Source organism: Chanos chanos, chromosome 9 (genome assembly GCF_902362185.1).
Source record: "Chanos chanos chromosome 9, fChaCha1.1, whole genome shotgun sequence".
Taxonomy (NCBI): Eukaryota; Metazoa; Chordata; class Actinopteri; order Gonorynchiformes; family Chanidae; genus Chanos; species Chanos chanos.
In genome coordinates, this window is record NC_044503.1 from 8,498,457 (window position 1) to 8,520,956 (window position 22,500).

The 22,500-nt window shown below is 44.8% G+C and overlaps 3 protein-coding genes across 4 annotated transcripts in view; 2 read left to right on the forward strand and 1 right to left on the reverse strand.

Annotated features, from left to right (window-relative positions):
* colgalt2b (collagen beta(1-O)galactosyltransferase 2b) overlaps positions 1–890 on the forward strand; it is a 15,512-nt gene extending 14,622 nt beyond the window's left edge. For both annotated transcript variants that reach the window (XM_030784696.1, XM_030784697.1), the window contains exon 12: positions 617–890. In XM_030784696.1, the coding sequence (XP_030640556.1) occupies positions 617–890 (274 nt within the window). The remainder of the gene's footprint in view (positions 1–616) is intronic.
* A 4,245-nt stretch (positions 891–5,135) lies between these two features.
* On the reverse strand, positions 5,136–6,669 carry LOC115820718 (putative C->U-editing enzyme APOBEC-4). The gene is made up of 2 exons (XM_030784369.1): positions 6,416–6,669; positions 5,136–5,901 (listed from the first exon to the last, which is right to left on the reverse strand). The coding sequence occupies exons 1-2, from the start codon at positions 6,667–6,669 to the stop codon at positions 5,136–5,138; spliced, it is 1,020 nt and encodes a 339-aa protein (XP_030640229.1).
* Positions 6,670–10,517: 3,848 nt separating this feature from the next.
* Positions 10,518–22,500, forward strand: part of rgl1 (ral guanine nucleotide dissociation stimulator-like 1) — a 17,657-nt gene continuing 5,674 nt past the window's right edge. Inside the window, exons 1-3 of the mRNA XM_030784402.1 lie at positions 10,518–10,652; positions 20,782–20,892; positions 22,304–22,500. The exon at positions 22,304–22,500 is cut by the window's right edge and continues 12 nt beyond it. Of these exons, the coding sequence (XP_030640262.1) occupies positions 10,518–10,652; positions 20,782–20,892; positions 22,304–22,500 (443 nt within the window). The remainder of the gene's footprint in view (positions 10,653–20,781; positions 20,893–22,303) is intronic.

The window sequence follows — 22,500 nt, forward strand, 5'->3', positions numbered from 1 at the left end:
CTTTCTCTCTTTCTCTCTCCCTCTCTCTCTCTCTCTTTCTTTCTCTTTCTCTCTTTCTCTCTCTCTCTCTCCCTCTCTCTCTCTCTCTCTCCCTCCCTCTCTCTCTCTCTCTCTCTCTCTCTCTCTCTGAGGAATGTGAGGTCAGAATAGCTCTTCCTGCTGCTAGCTGGAGAGGGACAGGAATCTCATTGATACAGTTTTGGGTAGGGGGGAGGTTTTGGGTTAGTTAGGAGAACTGTGAAGGTGAGATGTGTTTCTATGCAAATAAACGATAATCTGTGTGTGTCGGCGTGTCTGTCCGTGTCCGTCTGCACATGTGTGTGCATGCTGGTAGGTGGCTTGAGTTAACTCTCCCTACTTATAATCGGTAACTTTGTGTGTGCTTTGGTTTGTTTAGACAAATATACAGCTATACAGTACATGCGGGGATGGGAGAGGAAGAAGGGGAGGTTGTTGTTTACAAGTCTTTACATGGAAATTTCCTGCCTTAGAGGATTAGACCACCACAGAAATGAACTCAATCAGTCCCACCCCGGTAAAGTACACATTTGGTTCCTCAGTTCGGATTGAAATTTCTCTCTCTCTCTCTCTCTCTTTCTCTCTCTCTCTCTCTCAGCGCGGACTACATGGCGCATTTTGAACCACGCGATCTTCGTGCTTTTTCGGTGGAACCTCTGCTCCTCTACCCGACGCACTACACGGGAGAGCCCGGTTACTTTAGCGATACGGAAACCTCCACCATCTGGGACGATGAGGCGGTGAGCACCGACTGGGACCGGCAGCACGCCCGCAAGACGCGACAGCAAGGCCGCATCCAGCAGGTGGCCCAAAACACCGTCACGGGGGAGACGCCGCCCCCCGCGGCCCGGGCCTCGCGAGACGAACTCTGAGGCAGCTGATAGACACTCTAATACACACACACACACACACACACACACATGCTGCCCATCATTCAACAGTGCATCACTCCGCTCAGCTCTGTCTCTTACAGATCCCCATTGGCCAATAGCATAACAGCGGGCTGAGATGCTTCTTCCATTGGCTGGGTGTTAACGAGCAGAGTGGCCTATGCGCTAAGAGACAGGATGATGTAATGAAAGCCACCCCCCCCCTCCCGGCAACCCCCTCCCCCCCAGCTTTATTTATTCATTGCGCATGCCAGAGACTGTGAAAACCTGTGTGTAAAGCTGTCTCGAGAGGACATTTTGAGACATGGCGAGACAACAGAGAGACTCTGAGAGAAACTCAGGAGAAACTTGTGTGTAGGGGACACACTGCCCACATGCAGAGACAGATAGGATTAACTGGAAGGATTGAAACACTGCAACATGTGGAAAACAGATACTGCTGTTTGGAACAGGCAAAGTCAGGACCTTTTTTTTTTTTGTGTTTAAAGTTGAAGATTATTGTAATTTAAAAACAACAGATGTGGTTTATGGGTAGCCCAGGGAATAAATGAAGCTTATAGCTGACAGAATACAAATTGTGTGTGTGTGTGTGTGTGTGTGTGTGTGTGTGCGCATGTGTGAATGCGTGCGTGTGCGTATGTGTGTGTGAATGTGTGTGTGTGTTTATGTGGCATTATGTGGACCAACTGTCCCCTAAAGGTCGTAAACATCTGATGAGTGGGGACCAACTGAGGGCGTTTGCTTTTCCTAGCTTTGGAAAACTTAAAAAAAGAAAGAAAAAAAAAAAAGATATTTCTCTCACCATTAAAAAAACACATTTCCTTTTTTAAGTTTAGAATCAGGTGATTAATCTTTAGTTAAAATGGAAGGCATTTTTACAATCCCATTATGGTACAATAACAAAGTTGTGTGTTGTTTGTTTGTGTGTGTGTGTGTGTGTGTGTGTGTGTGTGTGTGTGTGTGTTTAAAAGTCTGGGAGGTGTATTTCAACATAGATGGCTCTCTTGTCGATTCGAAAAGGCTGTAGTGTCTTAAGCAATGAGGCAGAATTTCCATCAAAGGAAACCCGCAAGCGAGTTCGGCCCTCCGCTCCCGCTGCTGATAGACCTCCGGGCCCGGTATCAGGCACAGAGGGGCGGTGCTGGATCCGACAAGAGAACGTCAAAATGTCTTCGAGTGGAAGCGTGTTTGAGAAAACGGACCCACGCTTTGAAAAATCTGTTCGTCCAGCGGCCTCTGTCGCATTTTTCGGTGATTTTCCACGCTCCTCTTTTGAAAACTTCTGAACACATCTCCTTTCATTCAAATCTGAGAATCGTAACTGTTTTATGCGGCAGGCCGGTCCTGTGTCCAGATTTGATAATAAATAAAGACTAAATAAATAAAACTCCAGATTCTTAGGGCTTAGAGGATTGGTGGAGCGCTTAGATAATAAGGGGACGTTGCCTAAAAATGATTATATTTTAAAGATTTTATGGAGTTGGCTGGATAAAGCCAGTGTGGTCTGTCTGTGACTAATTTAAACGAATCACAATCTCAGTTCTTGTTCAACCGCTTACACTAATCCCCAATAATGTGCTGTTCGTATGACTTTTTGGCAACTTTCCCTAAACTCTCTCTCTAGACCAAACTTATCCTCACAGACACTTCCCAGTAGTTATGACGCTCTTTGTACTGTATCATACACTGTAAGAGACAAAATATCTATTTAAATATCTATTGTTCAAATATCCATTTAAGTGTTTGAATGTCTGGGCCACGATCCAATTCTTCTAGGCAGTCTCTTTGTCGCCTTACTTTCTTAATTCACAGGATAAATAACAGATGTGATAAAGACTCGGATTTTTTTTTTTTTTTAATTTTTGTGGTTCCTCAACATACTTAGTCCTACCGGAATTTTAGTTACTTGAATAGAACAGGATGCAAAGAGCTATGTGTCATAATTGGAACACGACCCAGACAGTCAAATGCGTCTTTTACTTAATAGATCTGGAAAGAAACAATAAACGAGTTTGTTTGGATACCCTGCCTGTGGCTGTGCCGTGCGATACAAAAATGCATTTTGCTCTGTTTTAATGTTCATTTCTCAGAGTGAATCTCAGTATGGGAGACAGACCAGAAAGAACAGGACAGCTCGTAGGATTATACGATACACCCGAGTTTCATAAAAGAGCCAGTCAGAGCGGATATGGGAAAGCCTGACTCCCTGAATCTCCAGACTCATCCCAAGCACACAAATGCCCCGAAGCATTATCACACAGCCAGAGCTAACCAATCCAACTGTCTATACTTACGAGTGCAGAAAACCTTTAATTTCTCTGTATTTCAGATTTAATTTGTCCTGCATGTGCGCTAAGTGATGTGTGGGCCTAATTTGAAGCGTATGTACCAACTGTCCAAGCGTCGATGCGATTGATTCTCTGTAGCGATAATATACTGGACTGCACTGCCATCTGCTGTTGAGAAATAGTATTGCAGGGCAGCTGTAAGTTGTGAAGGATAGATGAAGGACAGGAAGGGGACACCATAGCGACTTTTTAGAAGACTCGGGATGCAGTCTAATTGCGTCGTCTGTCAATCAAATTTCAGGGTTACAACTTTTTTTTTTTAAATCAGAAAATAAAACATCAAACAACAGTTCAAAGTCCGTATGTTTGCGAAGTGTCAATCCTTTGTAGATAAATCAAAGGGAGAGGAAGGAAGAAAAGACAGAAAAGAGGAAACAGAGGGTTAAAGGTTACAGAAAAGCAGACTACATCTCAGAGAATGAGAGAGAGAGAGAGAGAGAGAGAGAGAGAGCATGTGTGCGCGTACAGGAGTGTGTAAGAGCGATCACAGCAGTGTAGGAGAGTCTCTGCTGCACTTAAGTTCAGTCGTAGAGAGAGCACGGCTTCAACACAGAGTGGGATGAGAAACGCTCACACACACACACACACACACAGAGCGAGCAGGGTAAGGATGGGAGTGTGAGAGGAAATGTAAGGAAAGAGAGAGGAATGCAAAGAGAAAGAGGGATAACAACTTCACCTCTCTTTCCCTCCTTCACGTTATCAAAAGAGGAGCGTAGCTGTTTGGCACTGATGGATGGATTCTGTTTCAGTAATCAGGTAAGAAAAACTCTATATATAATCACACACACACACACACACACACACACACACACACACACACACACAGACACACACACGCACGCACACACATGCAAACATATACATACCAACATACATAAACCAGCTAATTACTAAGGTGGCTAACTTATGCTTGTACACAGTCGTGTCTGGTTGATGTGTGCTATTTTTGAGTGCAGAGTGAAATAGTATATTATAGGAAATGCTGTGTGACATGGCAGATGGAGACAGGACGTCAGGTGTGTTCTTAGCCTCTACAAGGTATTTGTCTGTACATTTTATATGTGTATTTGTCAGTAAGGATTGGCACACAATGATGAAGCACATTCTCTCTCTTTCTCTGTCTCACTCTCTCTCTCTTTCTCTCTCTCTTTCTCTCTGTCTCTCTCTCTCTCTCTCTCTCTCTCTCAATCTCTCTCTCTTTCTCTCTCTTTCTCTCTCTCTCTACCTCTCTCTCTCTCTCTCTCTTTCTCTCTCTCTCTACCTCTCTCTCTCTCTCTCTCTCTACCTCTCTCTCGCTCTCTCTCTACCTCTCTCTCTCTCTCTCTCTCTCTCTCTCTCTCTCACAGACATGGTCTGCAATATTCATCAGCTTCAGCCTCAGTCACGCGCTCTTGCCTGCTTCCTCCTCTCATCCCCTCTCTTTTCTCTTTCTCTGCCTTCCTTTCACCTCTCTCGCTCTCTCTCTCTCTCTCTCCCCACCCTCTCTCTCATTCTCTGTCTCTTTGCTGGTTGTATGAACGGGAGAGAAAGATGATGATTACAATATCGGTACAATACAATAAAAATCCTTGTGTATCTCAGGACACAAGTCTATTGCATTCAATACACACACACACACACACACAGACACACACATTAGTGCTGGTGTTAATGTTTGTACGTGCGTGCATGCGCAGGGGAAGGAGTGAGTGTGAATGTAATTATATGTGGGTTCTGTGGCAGGCCACACTTTAACACATTTACACACACACACACACACACACACACACACACAAACACACACATATCAACTTGTAAACTAACAGAGTGCATATAGATAGTGTCAGATAGCATTCAGATCATGTTAAGATCCTAAAATTCATCAGACTTCAGATCTCTATTTCGTCTTCCTGAACTTAAACCAGCCCCTCTTGCTGCTCCTCTTTGATGAAGAATCAGTTTCAGCCTCCTTATCCACCAGCTGCACTACCTCCACCACTCTCCCCGGCAGCAGGAGAGGGGGTGGCGTGGAGGACTCAAGGGGGGGTGTGAGTTGGACCGGTCTGGGTGGAGGCATCCGTACGTGCCTGACCACGTTGATCGGGCGGAGGAGGGGTCTTTGTGGACGGGGCCGTGGTGAAGCAGGCTCCTGCCTGGCCGGCGTGTGTATCCTGCGGGTGTGGAGGTGCGGCGGGGGGAGCAGAATCAGAGGCTGTGCCTTAGCTCTGGGAGCCCCAGGACGGGTGTCCTCTCTAGGGGTCAGATCCATGAAAGCTGGGCCTATGCCCGTGATGGCGGAGAGTCGGGTAGCGTTGAGCCGGTCCGCGGCCGTTCTCCCCAGCGGCAAGGGGTCGCGGGTAGCGGACGGAGGGGCGTCCTTTACGAAGCGACGAATGAGCGCCCCCCAGGCGTTGCCAGAGAGGGGGGAGAGGGTGACGCGAGGCCACAGAGATGCCAGGCTACGTAAACCGGCTTGGTTCTGTGGGTTCTGGGGGTTGTGGAGTTGGGAAAAGAACAGATCCAGTCGGATCCAGGGATGGCGCTCAAGAAAATTCAGCACACTGTCAACACACCAGTTTGGAGGCTCCATACATGGTGTGTAGTTAGAATAGAGCAGAATGGAGCTCACCTCCTCGTGCTCCTCCAAGACAGAGAACAGGTACCTGTACACACACGAAAATATACACGCAAAAAGTCTCTTACTGTACTAATGGGGACTTTTCATTGACTCCCATGTTACTATATCTGAAGATTTATGATCCTAACTTTAACTACAACCTGGTAACACGGGTTTATTTTTGTTTAAAAAGTGCTGAAACGAATAGTCATATGCAAACTATCCATGTGTATTATCCTGTAGGGGCATGTAGTCTTCATGAACTCTATAAAACCTAAAACACACACACACATAGATACATGCAAACATACCCAGCTTGGCCACGTAACAATACACGTCCGACGAATACTTGGACGTATGGCATTTTGAATATACATATTAAGAATCAACAACACAAGTTGGCAATGGCGTGTGTATACTAGTTGGAAATTTTTATTGTCCGATTTTTTAGTTTCATAAAAGGAGTGAGATTTTGTCAAAGCAATCTCTTGCCTTTAATGCCCACCCATATGGTGCTATCGTACGGTGAACATGAGTCAGTGTGTCAAAGCCTCACTTACCCATGTGGGCCAAACAGCACGGTTTCGGGGTGATAGCCAAGATGTGGGCAGTCACTAGCTCTTCCTTTCTGCACCAGGACGCCATTTTGGCTCCAGAGCTCATAGAAAAGCAGCAGCGTGTTGGCTCCGGCGGGGCCGCTTGGGAATCCGAAGGCTTGGCAGAACTCGGAGAACGAGACGAGGGTGTTTGCGTCTGTGTGTATGTGCTGGGGGCACTCTAAGCACCCACGGCAGGAACTCACCTGGACCCACATTCCAAAACACGCTGGAGGGGATGGCACACACACACGCATGCACCCACACACACACACACACACACATACACGCGCACACACACACACACACACATTTCAGAGGTCAGAGGTCACAATATATCTGCAACAGTGTTAAAGATACATGGCAGAGAGCATGGGGAGAACTGTTGTATGATTTTGCTGCAATACAATGAGAGGCCTTGAACAGAACAGGCAGTTCTCATTCAGTCTCCTTCTAATTCTCCTTTTAAAAAAAAGAATGAATTAAAAAAAAAATAAAGAAAATGTATTCTATTCAGTTTTCACCTTGGACAAGTGGTTGATTTTATGGATAGAACAACATCACCTACAGCATGAGAGACAAGCCAGTTACAATGCAAATTGTTGAGCGGAGTTACGTAAGCTGGTAAAATGAGTCATATATCATAGAGTATCACAGTGTGGGAGAGGGAAGACAGGAGTAAGACACCAAAAGACCAAGATTTACATCTTTTCACAGAGAGACACTCAGCCTCCTCCTTATGGACCCCTCCCTTCTCTCTCTCTCTCTCTCTCTCTTTCTCTCTCTCACACACACACACACACACACACACACACACACACACACACTCTAAATCAATGACATAAATCAGTGGATGAGAAGGGAGCTGGCGAATTGAAGAGTTATGATGAAAGCTCCTCGCACAGAGAGACACGCCAGGTAAAAGCAATTAATTTTTAGATGGTATTGCGAAGCTCTCTAGCCGCCTCTTTCCTTACCGTGAAACCAGGTAATTCTGTCCTCATCGAAGTCTTTCCCAGTGTGTAAAAGCCTGTTTTTTTCCCCCTGTTATCTATCTTCCATTTGGGAAAATAGGAACCTTTTATCCTGATATCCAGCCGGTGTAAAGCGCGGCCAGTGTGTTTGTCTTTGGCAGGGAGTGGGCTTTGCTTCTACTGCTGTTTGTTTGGTGCGGGACTTGGTTGTACACCATGGAGATTGCAACTTACTGTACTAACACCCTGAGGTTTGCATGGGCTGTACTGATCAATAGACTGGGAGTGTTGTTCCTCTGTTGGCCTATAGAGGGCAGTAGTGGGCAGGACAACGTTAAACCTGACCTCACATAATAGTTGCCAAGAAGTTTCAATAAAGTGAAATGTTTCAGTAAGATTTGGATCAGCACATGAGCTTGTCCTGTTTGTATTTGTGGGTTTTTTTTCTCTCTCTCTCTCTCTCTTTTTTTTCACTGTGCAAACTGAAAAGTTAGTTTAATTACTTTAATGTTATGAGGTGACATACTTAACAACTACTTAACAACTACTTAAGTAAACTTTTTTCCCCTTATGACCAAAAGCTAACAAAAAAACTGCGAAGGAAGCAAACTCACGATTTTGAGATATCACCGCCTTTAGTTTTTAAAGCGTACCTACCTATGTTATTCTCTGGAAATTCAGGTCATCTTTGTCATGTGGCCTTTAGATTTATATAACGTTTTTCATTGTCTTGTTTTCATTATTCTAGATGACCTTTAATGCCTATTAAATTCAGTGCTACACCCTCAGGCAGGTTAAACATGCACTGTTTTCCTTAGATGTAACCTATTCAGCACTTTCTGTAGCAGAGTGACTACTGTGTTGATTTTCTCTGTGCAGGAAATGGCATGCAGCTATATGGTAAAGGAAAATAAAGACCTTTTACTGTCCCCTATGTGCCTTCCAGAACTTTCTCAATGTGTATGTGGCATGAATGTGATAATCGTGGTGAGTGTGTCGAGTATGAATTTTGCTATGACTGGTCTGGGACTTGACCAGCTGTGTAAACTGGTACCAGTTACTTACTGTGGCTGTGTCAGCAAACCCCAGAGAGAGCAAGAGGAGGAGTGTGAGTATGAAGGGGGGAGAGAGAGAGAGAGAGAAATGGACATTCTGAGTGAGGGTCTTTCTCTGGGGGGATGACAAGAGCTGGAACGAGCAACAGAGGGAGGAAACGGGGGAGGAGGAGGGGGGAGGAAGGGAGAGGGGGAGAGTCTGTTAAAATACTGACTGTTAAAATACTGACTGTGAGGAGAAGCCAGAGACATAGATAAAGGTTATACGGTGTGTCATGTGATTGTTCTCTTTACTGATCAGGAACCTGAAACTCATGCCAGACCATGTGATTATGTTAATATGGTCATATAAACAGGAATGCAGTAATTAATGCTTTGAATCAGTCATATTTTTGCTCTCTCTCTACATACACACACACACACATGCACAACTAACTCCCTCTCCTCTTGCGTACGTGTGAGTGCTGTTGTATGTGTCTGTGAATGAACATTTAAGTTTATCCATGTGCAGTCAGTGACTGAGTGAAGGCCCTCTGGTTGTTGAGTGACAGAGTGAGAGGTGTGTGGATGAGTAGATGAGTCTTGCAGGGCTTGGCCGTCCTACTGATGTCGCTGTGCTGAAGGTTCCTCACTGGCTGCTCATTTACCTGCTCAGGAAGCAAGGGCTGACTCCTGCACTTTTGCAACAATCGGAAGCAATTGACTTAACACTGTGTCTTATTAACCATCTCAGCTAAGGATGTGCACATTTTTGAGCAGTCTCAGAGATTTTGTGTGTGTGTGTGTGCATGTTTGTGTGTGTGTGTGTGTGTGTGTGTGTGAGGCGCATGCAGTCTCAGAGACTGTGTTTGTGTTATAGCAAATCCTTTTTCTATATAATCCTCCTCAACAATATTGGAGTTTCACACTTGACTGCTTCTCAAGCCCACAAACACACACACACACATGTACATACACACATATTCACACACGCACGCACACACACACACGCACACACACACACACACACACACACACACACACACACACACACACACACTCCTTCACATATTATAGTTTGTACAGTTTGGCTTGAGTCTCGGTACCAAAGGGCATCTATGAATTATTGGTTAACAGACAAGTACAATTACTAACAGCTACTGAGTAACTCCATGTTACTCCAGCTGCCTCCTCAGCTGTGCCCTCCCTCTGATTTCTCTCAGAGTCATATCCATCCCCCAACTTTTCTCTCTCTCTCTCTCTCTCATCAGTCTTCACAGGGCTGAGTGCGTGTGTGTGAGGATTTGTGTGAAGTTGTGTGAGGGTGTTTGCTCACAGTTGTTGTTTTTTCTTTTACCGTAAGCAGTTGTGCAAGTTTTTTAGGAGCATTGTGACGCTCAGACGTTTAAATCTATAATCCTGTGAACCTCCTTCTTTCACATGATGCTTTCAGCCCCCCCCCCCCCCTTCTCTTTTTTCCTGTCTTTCTTTCTCTCCTTCTGTCTATTCCACACTCTTCTCAGTCCAGGGGGGCAGAGCCTAGAGTTGGCCCCTCCTCCCCTTTGCAGAGGCGAAGCGAGAGAGAGACAATAGACTTTAATCACTCATGTGGCTGAAGTTGAGAAGCTGCCAAGCTCCTCTTGTACTCAGCAGCTATAGGGCTACAGAGAGTGTGTGTGTGTGTGTTTACTTGAGTCTGCTAAGAAACACTGAGTCTGCTTCTCTAAGGGGAACCCAGTCAGCAAATCTCCCCTCTGAGCTCACAACAAGAAGGAACTGAAGGACCGCAGAACACGCAAGAAAAAAAAAAAAAGAACAAAAACAGATCTACACTACAAGCTGTGTGGCTTTCCTGAAACTTCAGTGTACTCAAACAGTCTCAGTCTCTGGAGTGCCAACCTCCAGCTCGTCGCTTGTCTGCACGACCGGGTAGGACCGGCACCCGTGAAGAGAAGAGGGAGAGAGAAGAAGCGCAGAATCCGTCCATCCCAGTAGAACCAGGGTTCTATCACCCTGCCGACCAGAGCAGAGCATGCCCAGGCGGGCGGCTGGGGCGGCATGATATCTCATTACCCACTGGCATCGCTCCTGCCCTGGCCCCCAATCCCGCATTCCCTGGATCTGGATGAGGATGGAGGGGTGGCCCTGCAGAGGTATCAGCCTCGGTCCCCGGAGAGCAGTCCACGACACTGGGTCAGTGAGTCCCTCAGTCCCTGTCCTCTTCCTGTCTTCTCTCTGTCTTCTTTGCTTTGTTTTTCCACCTCCGCTTTGTTGACATTTAGTTTGCTTAGCCTCCTCGCTATGCGCGTCTATCAAATCCGTCGCGATAACGTGTATTTGCTTTCACCCTCATACATTTGCGACATACCGTGGAACGGTATTACAACAGTTGCGTGTGATAGCTTTAACGTTCAAACTCAATATGAGAATTAAGTTTACCTTTACTGGATATTCTTTATGTCAGAACTTATTTTTGACTGTGTGGTTGCCCCAGTTTGTCTTATCTACTGAAATGTCTCGTATAAATTAACCATATGTCCACAAGTGGACAGGACAGTAAAATGTGCTCACTGGTCAGGTGAGGTGAGCAGGGGACCTGTGCCTCTCTTGCTTGGTGGTGGTCACTGATGTGTATACATGCAGTTGTATGCTGAATGAGTAACATTTCTCTCCGAACATGCTGCATGGAGAAAATCATGATAGGCTTTCAGTGAGACGGGAGGAACTGGTGTTTTTCTTACGCACCTGAGGAGGCTGGCAAAATGAGGGGGGGGGGGGGTGGTGGTGAGGAGGAGGAGGGGGGGGTTAGGGAGGGGGTACTTCTGGGAATGTGGATAGTTGGGAAATCCTATTTGGGATGGAGGTAATACAGCATGCTGTGCATGAATCAGAAGTAATGAGTCGTGAAATCATACGCTAATGCAAAATTCACGTGAAGGTTGATATTTTACAAATTTCCACATTAACTGGTGTGGCTCTATATGGACTTTGTGTGTCTCTGTGGTCAATATGGTTTCATCAATAACTATTTGACGAGATCCTAACCCAGCTTCATTTGTCAAAACCCATACAAAAATTTTTCAGTTTTATGGCATGTTCAGATCGGTATTTTCGTGTGTGCAGACTGTTATTTTAATGTTTTTTTTTTGTTTTTTTTTTGATGTGTAAGAGTGACTAGTCTGAATTGGTTTGGTTTTAGTTGCTCAGATAAATCAGATATGATGAGAGAATAAAGAGGAGACATACGCAAACAGACATTACACACACACGCACGCGCACACACACACACACACACACACACACACACACGGCCAATCAGACGAAATGATGCTGCTGGGACAGGGGGGTTGGGGGGGGGGGGTTGTTGGGGTAGAGGGAGAAGTTCCCAATTTTAGCGGATGTTGTAACTTCACTCCTGCAGTAAAAAAAATAGGTTTGCCATGGATTCAGCAAATAAACACCCAGAACTGTTCTAGCTCAGGTTGCCAGCATGTTGTGTTCCACTGGGCCGGCTAACAGTTCTCCAAATCTGTAATGTGGTCAGAAAGATTGCTTAAACAATGAGACAAATTTTGGAGACGTGAAAGTTACATAGAAAGCCCCCTACTGACGGGACTTTCTTCATAAATCTTGCGCAATCATCCATAATAGCTTTTCCATTACTTTTGGCACGAATGACTGTCGGTAAAGGTAAATTGCGTTCAAGGCTGGGAGGATTTGTTAGCTAAGTTTGTTTATGTGTGGCCCTCTGAGAAAAAAAAGCAGTTTTTTTTTTTTTTGGTAAGAGGATAAAAGTGCTTTGAGGGGTAAAGGGAGGGAACAGTTAGCGGGAAATATAACTGCCTCTGGTCAGCATTTTTTGGGTAGTCATAAGGAGAGCTGACCATCCATGACACAGCCTGTTCTCTATGCTGACCTCCAATTCTGACTCCCCAAAGTGTCTTCTCCATTCAGAAGACCTGCATCAACACTTTCACAGAAACGGCTCAGAGTTTCCTACACAAGCACAGTTATTGCATCATAACATCTTTAACATGAATGATCATCACACATTTTAATTTGTGAGTGACTGGAGAAGAGGGAGAGGGGAAAAGAGTGCTTGATCTTGTGTGAGTGATGGGGGGAAAAAAAACAACAACAAAAAAAAAAGGTTTTCTTTTCCATTCTACAATTCTCAGAGAATGAGCGAATGAATTCCAAAGCACAGTTGATGAGCAGTAGACCGACAGTTTTTTTGTTTGTTTAATTTTGCGACTTTTCTGGGTTATTTACGTAACTTCGGTGTGCTTTCCTTATGTTCCAATAGCAGATTTATGCGTGGAAGATAAATTATTATATATTTGTGCGTGTGTGTGTGTGTGTGTGTGTGTGTGTCCGTGATGGCCCTCCTGCGGTCCTTATCTTACATCCTGGCTGACGTCCCTTCCCCACACATTGGAGAGTTTCCGTCCATTGTTCCGTTGGGCAGAAAGGCCAGAGAGCTGACTCTTTGCCTCTGCCCAGCATTCACTCACAGATTCCACACACATACTTAACATAGCTCACACACCAACGTACACAAAACATACACACATCTCTCACATTGCTCGCACAACGCGCAACACAATGATTCTATGTTTTTGTCAGTCCTCATACTCTCATTTTTGGAATGAGGGGTTAACTGATTGCCCCCCCCCCTCCCGAACTCTGCCAGTAACACTCTCACTCTTTCTGTCACTTTTCCTCTCCCCCGCATTCAATTCATGCTGTCTCCCTCATCTGTGTGTGCGCATTCATTTTCAATAGCTCAATTATTCGTCTTCTATTTCCTCTCATAACCGTATCAAACTGGAAGACACTGTCGCTTCACGCCCCGACAGAGTAGCAAGTTGTGTAACTTTCGAATTCATGCTTAGTCAAGTGTACTTCAAATGTACTGTCTACACATGGCTACCCTTAGCCTGCTTCGCTGCCATGGAAACAGATTGCCCTATCTCCTCCGCTCTCTCGCTCCCTCAAGCACAAAGTCATGAGCCCTAGCATTCGTAAATTTGCGATTGGCCTAATCAGCCGCTTAATGACGGTGTTGTTCATTGGCTTGATGACGAGAGCTGTGATCAAAGTGCAGCTCAAACCAGCGAAAACAGTTCCCGAGCATTACGGCGCCGTGTCAGGGAGCACTCAAGCGGCCCATAAAAAGCTGATACAGGAGCCAGTGGTATGGCTGACACTTGATATTCTTCCAACTTTACAGGGAGAGAGAACGGTAGTGAAGGGATAATGAACTCGGGTCAACAAACTTGAAACTGTGTATGTAGCACTAGTTAGTGACTTACAGTAACCCCTGAAGGGGTCATTCAATGTGGGTCGCTGCCTATGAGGAAGCACTTGGCAGACCGCGAGAGCGTGCCCAGGAGAGGCGGATTGCGCTGAATTTAAAAGCTGCAGACAAAGCGTTCCCTTCTCGTGCATAGATCTGAAGCGCTTCCCGTTTTTTTTTAGAAAGAAAGTATGAAGCAAGTGTTTATTGAAAAATGATACTGAGATATTTTGTCTGTCATTCAGAAGCTGCGTGAGTCATATCTTCATGACTGGGTTTTGTTTTACTGATGTTGTGATTCATATTCATGTTTGGTAAAATTATGAAATGTGTGATTGTAATATATAATATGTAAGAGAGCAATTGGCAGAGAAATAGAGAGAGAGAGAGAGAGAGAGAGAGTGTTTTTGTCACGTAATGTGTCAAAGAGAGAGAGAGAGAGAGAGAGAGGGATGGAGTTTTTGTCATGTAACGTGTCAACGCAAAATTTCTTATACTGAGAAGGTTTAGCCAAATCACCTCATCAACCAGTGAGCTGCTATCCTCAGGGACAGTGGCAATGAACTCTCCTCATGAACTGCAACACTCTCAGATCTGAGCAAAGCTAGATCTTAATGAAAACCTGTCACTATGGTTGTTAATACTTTGCAATGTCCAAAGGCAGCATACACCAATGCACTATTGAGTTCCTGTACATGGTCTGCAAATAATTCAGGTCACGAATACACTATAGTATGTATGGTCAATAGAGTCAGTAACAGAAATGTTGTCACCCCTTGCCCTGACATCCAGCCTTAGGCATTAGACCCAAGGGACAAGTGACTTAACTGGGGCAGAAACTCATTAACCCATATGGAGTAGGCAGAGAAAGTTAGTGTGGAATAGAGAAGAGAGAGAGAGAAGAGAGAGAGAGAGAAATAGAGAGATTATGTGAACAGAAAAAAAAGAATTGCTAACATAATAGAATTCTGGGGGGTCTTGGATACATTCGAATTAAGCTCTTTACAGTCATGTGTAAAGTCCAGGATGCAGCGATGACCGCGGGGCGGGCGGGTGTCGGGCGTAACGGCTTTCTGACCCCTTGTTAAAAACCTCTCACGGCACACTGAAGGAGAACCGCCGCACACTGCTAACCCCTCAGCCTCCCTCCTTTTCCCTCCTCTGCTGCCTGATGGCCAGGGCCTGAAAAACAACAAGCAAGCACCCCCCTCCCTCCCCCATCTCTATCCCTGATCCCAGTCATGTGTCTGGGCTTACTGCATGCCCTGCCAGAGAGGGAGGGGAGACAAAAGAGTTGAGGGAGAGGAGACTGGGGTGGGGGTGGTAGGGGTGCAAGGTCCATGCCAGCAGAGCAGAGGGTCCACTGGAGCCAGAGAGACAGTTATTAAAACGCCCAGTCAGCAAACGCACTCTGTATTCATCTCAGCTCTGCTGTCAGCGGTGTCAGGACCTTGTGTCCTAAAACACTTTAGCTTTTGACAATAGTATGACTTGGCATTATCCAATAACAAGTTAATGCAAGTAAACACAGCCAGGACACTGTTTTGGAGCATAAGGTAGACATAAGGTGGTGTGAGGTAAGACAGCAGCAGTGACAGATGGTATCGCTACGGCAACAGGCTAGACAGAAAGGGTTTCGGCACTTAATTAGATCTTATTAGCAGGAGGGCGCGCGCGTGAGTGATACTAGGAATCCCCCTACTACGACGCCACTGAACAAGTCCTCCTATTAGTCATTATATAAAACACAGCCGAGGATTACCATTTGTTTTTATACAACCAAACCCAGCAGATATAACCGAGCATGATTCGGATGACTGTAATCTCAGCTCTGACCTACAAGTCAGGATCTGCCCTAATCCTCACCTTTGTGTAAAGTTTTACCAGAGGAATCATATGAGCGTCTATCATTTTATACGAGGTTGAATCACGTGATGTAATTTGTAAAGGGTTTACTAAACAGTAGGATCTGTGTCAACAACAGTGCATCAGGTTGTATTGCTCTACTTTTTAGGAAGAAAGTGAGCATGCACAAGGTCGTGATTTAACGCGGATGTCATGATTGTGTCCTTGAGCAAAGAGTAAAAATTTGAATTGCTTGAATTGGTGTCATAACTCAATGCAATAGCAAATAAAAAAAAAATTCATTCTTCTAGTGTTTTTAACTGCTCCAGCTGACGGCGTTTGCAGTCTTTCTGCCGAGCGGACGACATTACTGCACACTGCCACCTGCTGGACACGTTTAGGAAATCACAGTACGTGTCCAATACGCACGGAGTGGCAAATACAAACACACACACATTCTGTAATGCTCCCACACGGACAGACCTAACTCATCATTCATTTATACGAGATAATAAAGAGCAGACCGAGAACCGAATCCCTCTGAATCACGTTGAACTTTAGTAGCCCGAGGGCACTGACAGAAAACCTCTCAACACATGTTTCACAATGGCCAAATTTCCACTGCAGTTTGTTAGCTTTCCACTCTTTCTAATGCACGCGTGTGTCAGGAAAGAGCTGTACAGTTTTTGTTTCATTTCATGTCAGCGGAGAGAATAGACCATAATGGTAAGCGATACTTTCCATTCCAGTCAGAACATTACTTTTCTAAATTGTGCAATAGAATTAAAATAGTGAAACTCAGCTGTTCAAGTAGCTTACTTACTTGCTTACTCAAACAGTTTAGCACAAATTAAGACAATTGATACAATATATTAATCAGGCAAGTAGCATAATATTTGAGGCTTTTGGTGTTACAGAGACACAAGAACGTTTCTCGCTCACCAATACATAATACACAGAGCAGAAATAAAATATGACAAAATTCTACGATTTTTTTCTGAATTTCCATTCCATTTGAAATGTTTGAGTCCAGAAAATCTTTCCCAATTCCTCTGCCATATTTGCTCTTTCCCTGACTGCCAAAATCAGTTCCTACTCCCTCCCTGCCACGGAATATCAGTCTGCAGCTAGCACTCTCTTCTCTGTTGCCCTGTGTTATGACACTAAAGCTCCCTGCTTCACGCTCTTATTTAGAACCCCTAGAGTGCGCGTATTCGCGCGTCCGCGTCGCCCGTAGCCGCGTCGGGTTTTAAGGGCCTGTCGCTCGGCCAGAACATGGCGTCCGACTCCACAGTCAGGTATGAAGACAGCTAAATACAGTGGAGTCAGGAGACAGCCAGCAGGAAGCGGGAGATTTCCTGGAATGTGTGTTTTTCCCCCACAGCGCTGGAATAACAGCAGCAGCCCTGCTCCTCCTGTTTTTGTGCTGTTCTGCTCTCTCCTCCATGGGTCCACTACAGGAGCAAGCTGCTCTGATTCTAGACCCATGAGAATCAAGGGAAAGGAGGGAATCTCCATCTACATCATAGTTCAGCGAGTGTGGCGTCTACGTGCAGGGGTGGGAGGGGGGGGGTTCTCCAGCCGGAGACCAGATTCAGCAGAGATACGGGCCTACTGTGAAGTTTGGTCAGGCTACGCAGAGCTGTTTACGGTTTCACAAGAAGGATGTCTCCTCCCATTAACTAAACAGAACACTGATTCCAAATGGGCATATTTATCCATTTATATTACAGAGCCATATTAAACGCAAATAGTTGGTTCAAAAGATATTTTGCCAATTATGCTGTTGTCATTGTCTTCTCTGTGGCAACTCAAGATTTGAGTGTGGCAGTCTGTATGTAGTCATTGTTGGACAGATAAAAGCTCACTGTATCTAAACCACTGCCAGCAGATTGTGTATGTGTGTGTGTGTGTGTGTGTGTGTGTGCGTGTGATCTGAGAGGTGTTTGTGTGTACGTGAGTGTGCGTCAGTGCGAGTCAAGCTGAGCGTCTGACATTTGTCAGAAATGTTGTTACACACACAGGGATGACATCACTCCCCTCTGAGAGTGCAGCTGTCCCCTAAGGGGGGGGCAAAGGTCTTGACCTCTCCCACCGCAGTTCGTTGCTTCCCAGACCTCTAGAGGTAAACACAGACACCCAGCAAGACCAGCCTGGGAACTGGCCCTCAGCCAGTGGACGATCGTTTGGACCACAGTGGTCTACCCCTGCTGGCCCTCCCTGGGGTTATTTTTTCGGGGTGGGAGTGGGAGGGCGGGCGTATGCTTTCATGTGCACTTTGCCAAGATGCCACTGTGGCCCGAAACACCGGCAAACAGTGCGTAATGCCAAGTGTGACGCAATGTGTGACGTAGCCCGGTTCAGGAGAATCAGAGGACACGATCGGTGGCACATCCATCCTGCCTCTTTCTCATCGGAGGAGCTGTCACAGCAGGTTACCTCAGTAACCAGCACTGGTCTTTGGAAGTTAACTGGATGACTCATTTGATTGTTTTCTGTATGAGTTTCTCTATGACTAGAGGCCAGAGGTAAATGAATGAATGATCACATGGAAGTGCTTCAAAACTACAGGATAAAATGCTTTAGTCTTCCAGGTGATGATGGTGAGGTGGGTTTTGGTTAACAAGCAACACTTATCCCCCTCCACCCCCACCCCCACCCCCTGCTCCTTCCTATCCTAAGCTCTGTATGATCCATAATGCACAACAAAACGAAAACACAGACATCCTGTTACGCGTTCACACGGACACATGGTCGTCAACTCAACATCTCTATCCTGACAGAAACAATTAACAGCCGCGCCAACCTTCCTTATATTGTCTCCAAAGTTCGTCTGTCACTTCATTTGCTTTTCACATTTACTCATTCGTTTTTTTTTATTTTGTTTTTTTGCACTCCTAACATTTCAAAACTGACGACATAATTGACGGTATTAGTAATAAATCTTTTTATTAAAAGTCTTATTTTCAGTAAAAAAAAAAAAAAAAAAACCCTCCGTTTATTGGCAACTGAAAGGAGGGGGGAGTGCAGTGGGCGGAGCTCTGTCATTCAACAACAGAGAGAGCGAGGACAAGAGGGTTTTGAAAGAACGGCGAAGGATCGCGGAGAGTAGGGGGGAAGAGACAACAGAGCTGTGACGGATTGTGCGTGTGTAGTGGAGGAGAAACATATATAGAACAACGCCGTTGCAACAGGCGCATGTCGGCTGGAGCCTAAAAACATCTTTTCCCTTTTCACTCGTTGGACTTAAACTGTGCTCTGATGCTGCTCCCGGACTATGAGAGAATCGCTCACCATGAAATTCGCTTGGAAAGCTAAGATGGTAAAAAGTTCCTCTGTTTTTTCTGTGCTACAGACTGTTGATTTTGCGGTTTGAAGTCAGCTCTCAAAGAAAAGCATGGGGTGCAATGAGGGAGGGGGCATGGAAAAGCTGAAGTGGGGGTGGCTGACGGGAATTAAAATTTTACACAGAGAATTTCATTGTCGTCAAACAAAGTTTGCTGCATTTTCTACGATGTATCTATATCACCATATTATTTCAAATAATATTTGTGAATATGGTGGTCATTTGTCACAAACTAAATATGATCACGTTACTTTTTTCCATCCCCAACGAAAACTTTTGTTTCGCCGACCACATTTAGTGAAAGGGAGAACAATTGTGCTTGCCTCGAGGCGAGTGGTGCGAGCAGCAGCTGCGTCTGCGAGAGAAAACAAAAGCGGGCAGATTGGCTTTAAAATCTGACACTTTTGTCGATAATCACGGGTGTATTGTCTGCATCATTGTCTGGCAAGTAAAGAGGACTGTTTTTTTTTCGCTTCATCCCTTGGGGCTAGGAGATTTTAACCGAAGCGAAGACTTTGTGAGCATCCACTGGTGATGCAGACAGACAATTTAACACAGGCCACTCGAGATAAATTTGCTTTCTTTGTTACCGCTTTTAATTATTATTATTTTTAACCACACATTTTTTATTGACTGGTCACCATGCTATTTGACCTACCCGTGGGTTAAAATGTTCAGCATCTTTTTTGGGTTTCCGGAATCCCCCTCTTTTTTTAGGATAATCTATCCCTTTCAAAGCTGACCTTTACAAACTATTTAATACGGCTCTTGGATGTAGCCAGTTAAATCTCCCAGTTTGGATGGTGGGGGTATACAGTCCTCTTTGAAGCCCTCTGGAAAGCATTTATTCCGGGCACAAAGAGGTAGCGCAGTGCATAGACTGTAGACTCAGCAGGGTCGAACAGTGAGCCCAGAGACCTCCTGCTATTGTTTTTGAGTGCGGAGTGCATGACTCAGTGAGAGAAGTATTTATCTCGCTGCACTGTACAGGAAATAGCTGGTATATACAGACACGTTGGCCCATTTTATCTCAGACTCGGTAGCAGTTAGAGGCCTAGTGGAGAGCAAAGCAGTACCGCACTGCGGTCTGACTTTTTTTTTTTATTACACCAGTGCTAACTCTTTTTCAGACTGCCTTTCTAATCTGATTCATTTTCGTACGAGAACAACGTATCCTGGATCTTGCCCCATAAAGATGTCCTGCTTTGACAGCTGATATCAGTCTCCGATAACTTACTCAGAAATGGCCAGAACGTTTTGTGCATTTTCTTATGTCAGGCACTTGTCACCTTGTATTTATTGATCGAGGGGAAAGGATAGAATTGATTGAACTATTGATCAGTTTGTTCTAATCTGTACTAAGCATGCCTTACAACCTGTCTTGCTGAAAGTGTGTGGGTGTGACTCTACAGATTTGGATCTCCCAGAGTATCAAGTTTAGTTCAACTCTGGCAACTGGATGTTTTATTGTCAGAAATCTGTGAAAGCTCTTAGTCTAGGCCCTCATTCAGTCCAGCGGCCTTTGCCAGCACTGATCTCAGCTCTCAATACAGGGGTGGAGTGAGGCTCTGTCTGTCTGTCTCTCTCTCTAGGTCCTCTCCGGTCATCATTTTCCTTGTTCATTTACATATTTTGACCTCCACCTGATTCTTCTTATCTGTATTCAACACAGTAACATACTATACATATTTAACATCATTTTATGCCTTGTAGATGCAAGACCTGTCGCTCCAAATCAGACCTGTTGCTTTGATTGTCATTAACACCTGAAAGTATTGAATACACAATTTGTCAGTGGTTTAAAGGAATTTGTCTCCCCCCCCTCCCTACAGAGCTCTGTTCAGGACTGGGGGGAGGAGGTAGAGGAAGGGGCCATTTACAATGTGACCCTGAAGAGGGTCCAGATCCAGCAGGCCGCAAACAAGGGGGCGAGATGGCTCGGGGTAAGTGCTTCTGTTATTACTTAAAACAGTTAGGCGAGACATGTTCGTTGACCTGCTAGGGCAAAGTCTCAATCGTTATTAGTTTACCTTACGTTGGAAAAGCTACTCATGTTTTTATTTAAAGATATTTTTAACTATCTACATTTTTATTAGAAGATAATTTAAGAAGAAGTAATAAAAAATGTTTTATATGTGTGAATACCACAGAGTCCAATGCTTGTTGGAAATAAAGTGGCAAAGAAAGTCAGTGGTCCATTGCGCCAATTTGAGAAAAATGCACTTTACAAAACCAGTTCTTAGGAAGAGGAGTTTTAAGACTTTGTTTTTCATCAGATGTGGGCAAACAATGGTGTTGTTTAACCTAGCTATGTAATATATGATTATATAAAACTGCTCTGACGTAAAATTGAAAGAAACACTTCACAATTCATGGGCACACTGCACAGAATGTTATGGCTGTTTTCTAACCCTTAAACCTTTTACCATAAATTCCTTAATACCCTCACCCTGCTAAACCAACATTAAAAAAACCCAATTTGATTAAAGAAGCATTTACATGTAAGTAAATTATATGTTTGCCCTGATTGGCTCTTCACTAACTGCTTATGAGTTAATAGTTTCACAGGATCATTTTACCCTTTAAGTACTCAGTCAAATCATATTTTGTATATTTAAAAAATATATGCTTCAGCTTTTGGAACTGAAGAACAGGCTGAACATAGTGTGTTTATTGTTTATGACAATACTTTTTTTTTTTTTAAGAACATGTACTTTTGCATTGATACAACACAAATCTTGAGGAAGATTCACGTTCCCGCAAAAAAAAAAAAAAAAAATTCTGGAGAAAATGCTTTGCCCCTGGATTTGTGACATATTTTTCACATTAGGACGTCACCATGTTTGATTAGCACGTTTGATTTCTGACCCAGTTTTGGAGCGTGAACTATCACTGACTTTTCTCTTTTTTTTGGACATTTGTTCAGCTCTTTGTAGTTGATCAGTATGCTTTTGTTGTGTGAGTGAATAGTAAGATATGTTTTTCATCTAATGAAAGTTTTTTTTTAGCAGACAATCTTAGAGAGTTTCTCTGCTTTCTTCCTCGGTGAAGGAGAGTGAGAGAGAAAGAGAGAACGAGCGAGAGAGAGAGAACGAGAGAGAGAGAGAGAGAAAGAGAGGGTGGAGGAGGGGCTGTTATGATTAGAAGCAGATTGTAGCGTTTCCTGTTGTAGCGTGCTAGCAGAACCAAGGACTCTCACACAACTTCTTTCTCCTCCTTTTTCTTTCCAGTTTTCTCTTTTCCTAGCCGGGCTGACATGCAATATCTGGCCATGACTGGCTCTCATTCTCACCCCTTCTCTGTTCATGTCTGTCTCTCTCTCTCTCTCTCTCTCTCTCTCTCTCTCTGTGGTAGGCGGAGGGTGACCGGCTGCCCCCTGGACACACGGTCAGTCAGCTGGAGACGTGTAAGATCCGGAGCATCCGGGCCGGGACCCTGGAGAAGCTGGTGGAGACGCTCCTGACGGCGTTCGACGATAATGACCTGACCTACACCAGCATCTTCCTGTCAACATACCGTGCCTTCACCAGCACCCAGGCTGTGCTGGAGAT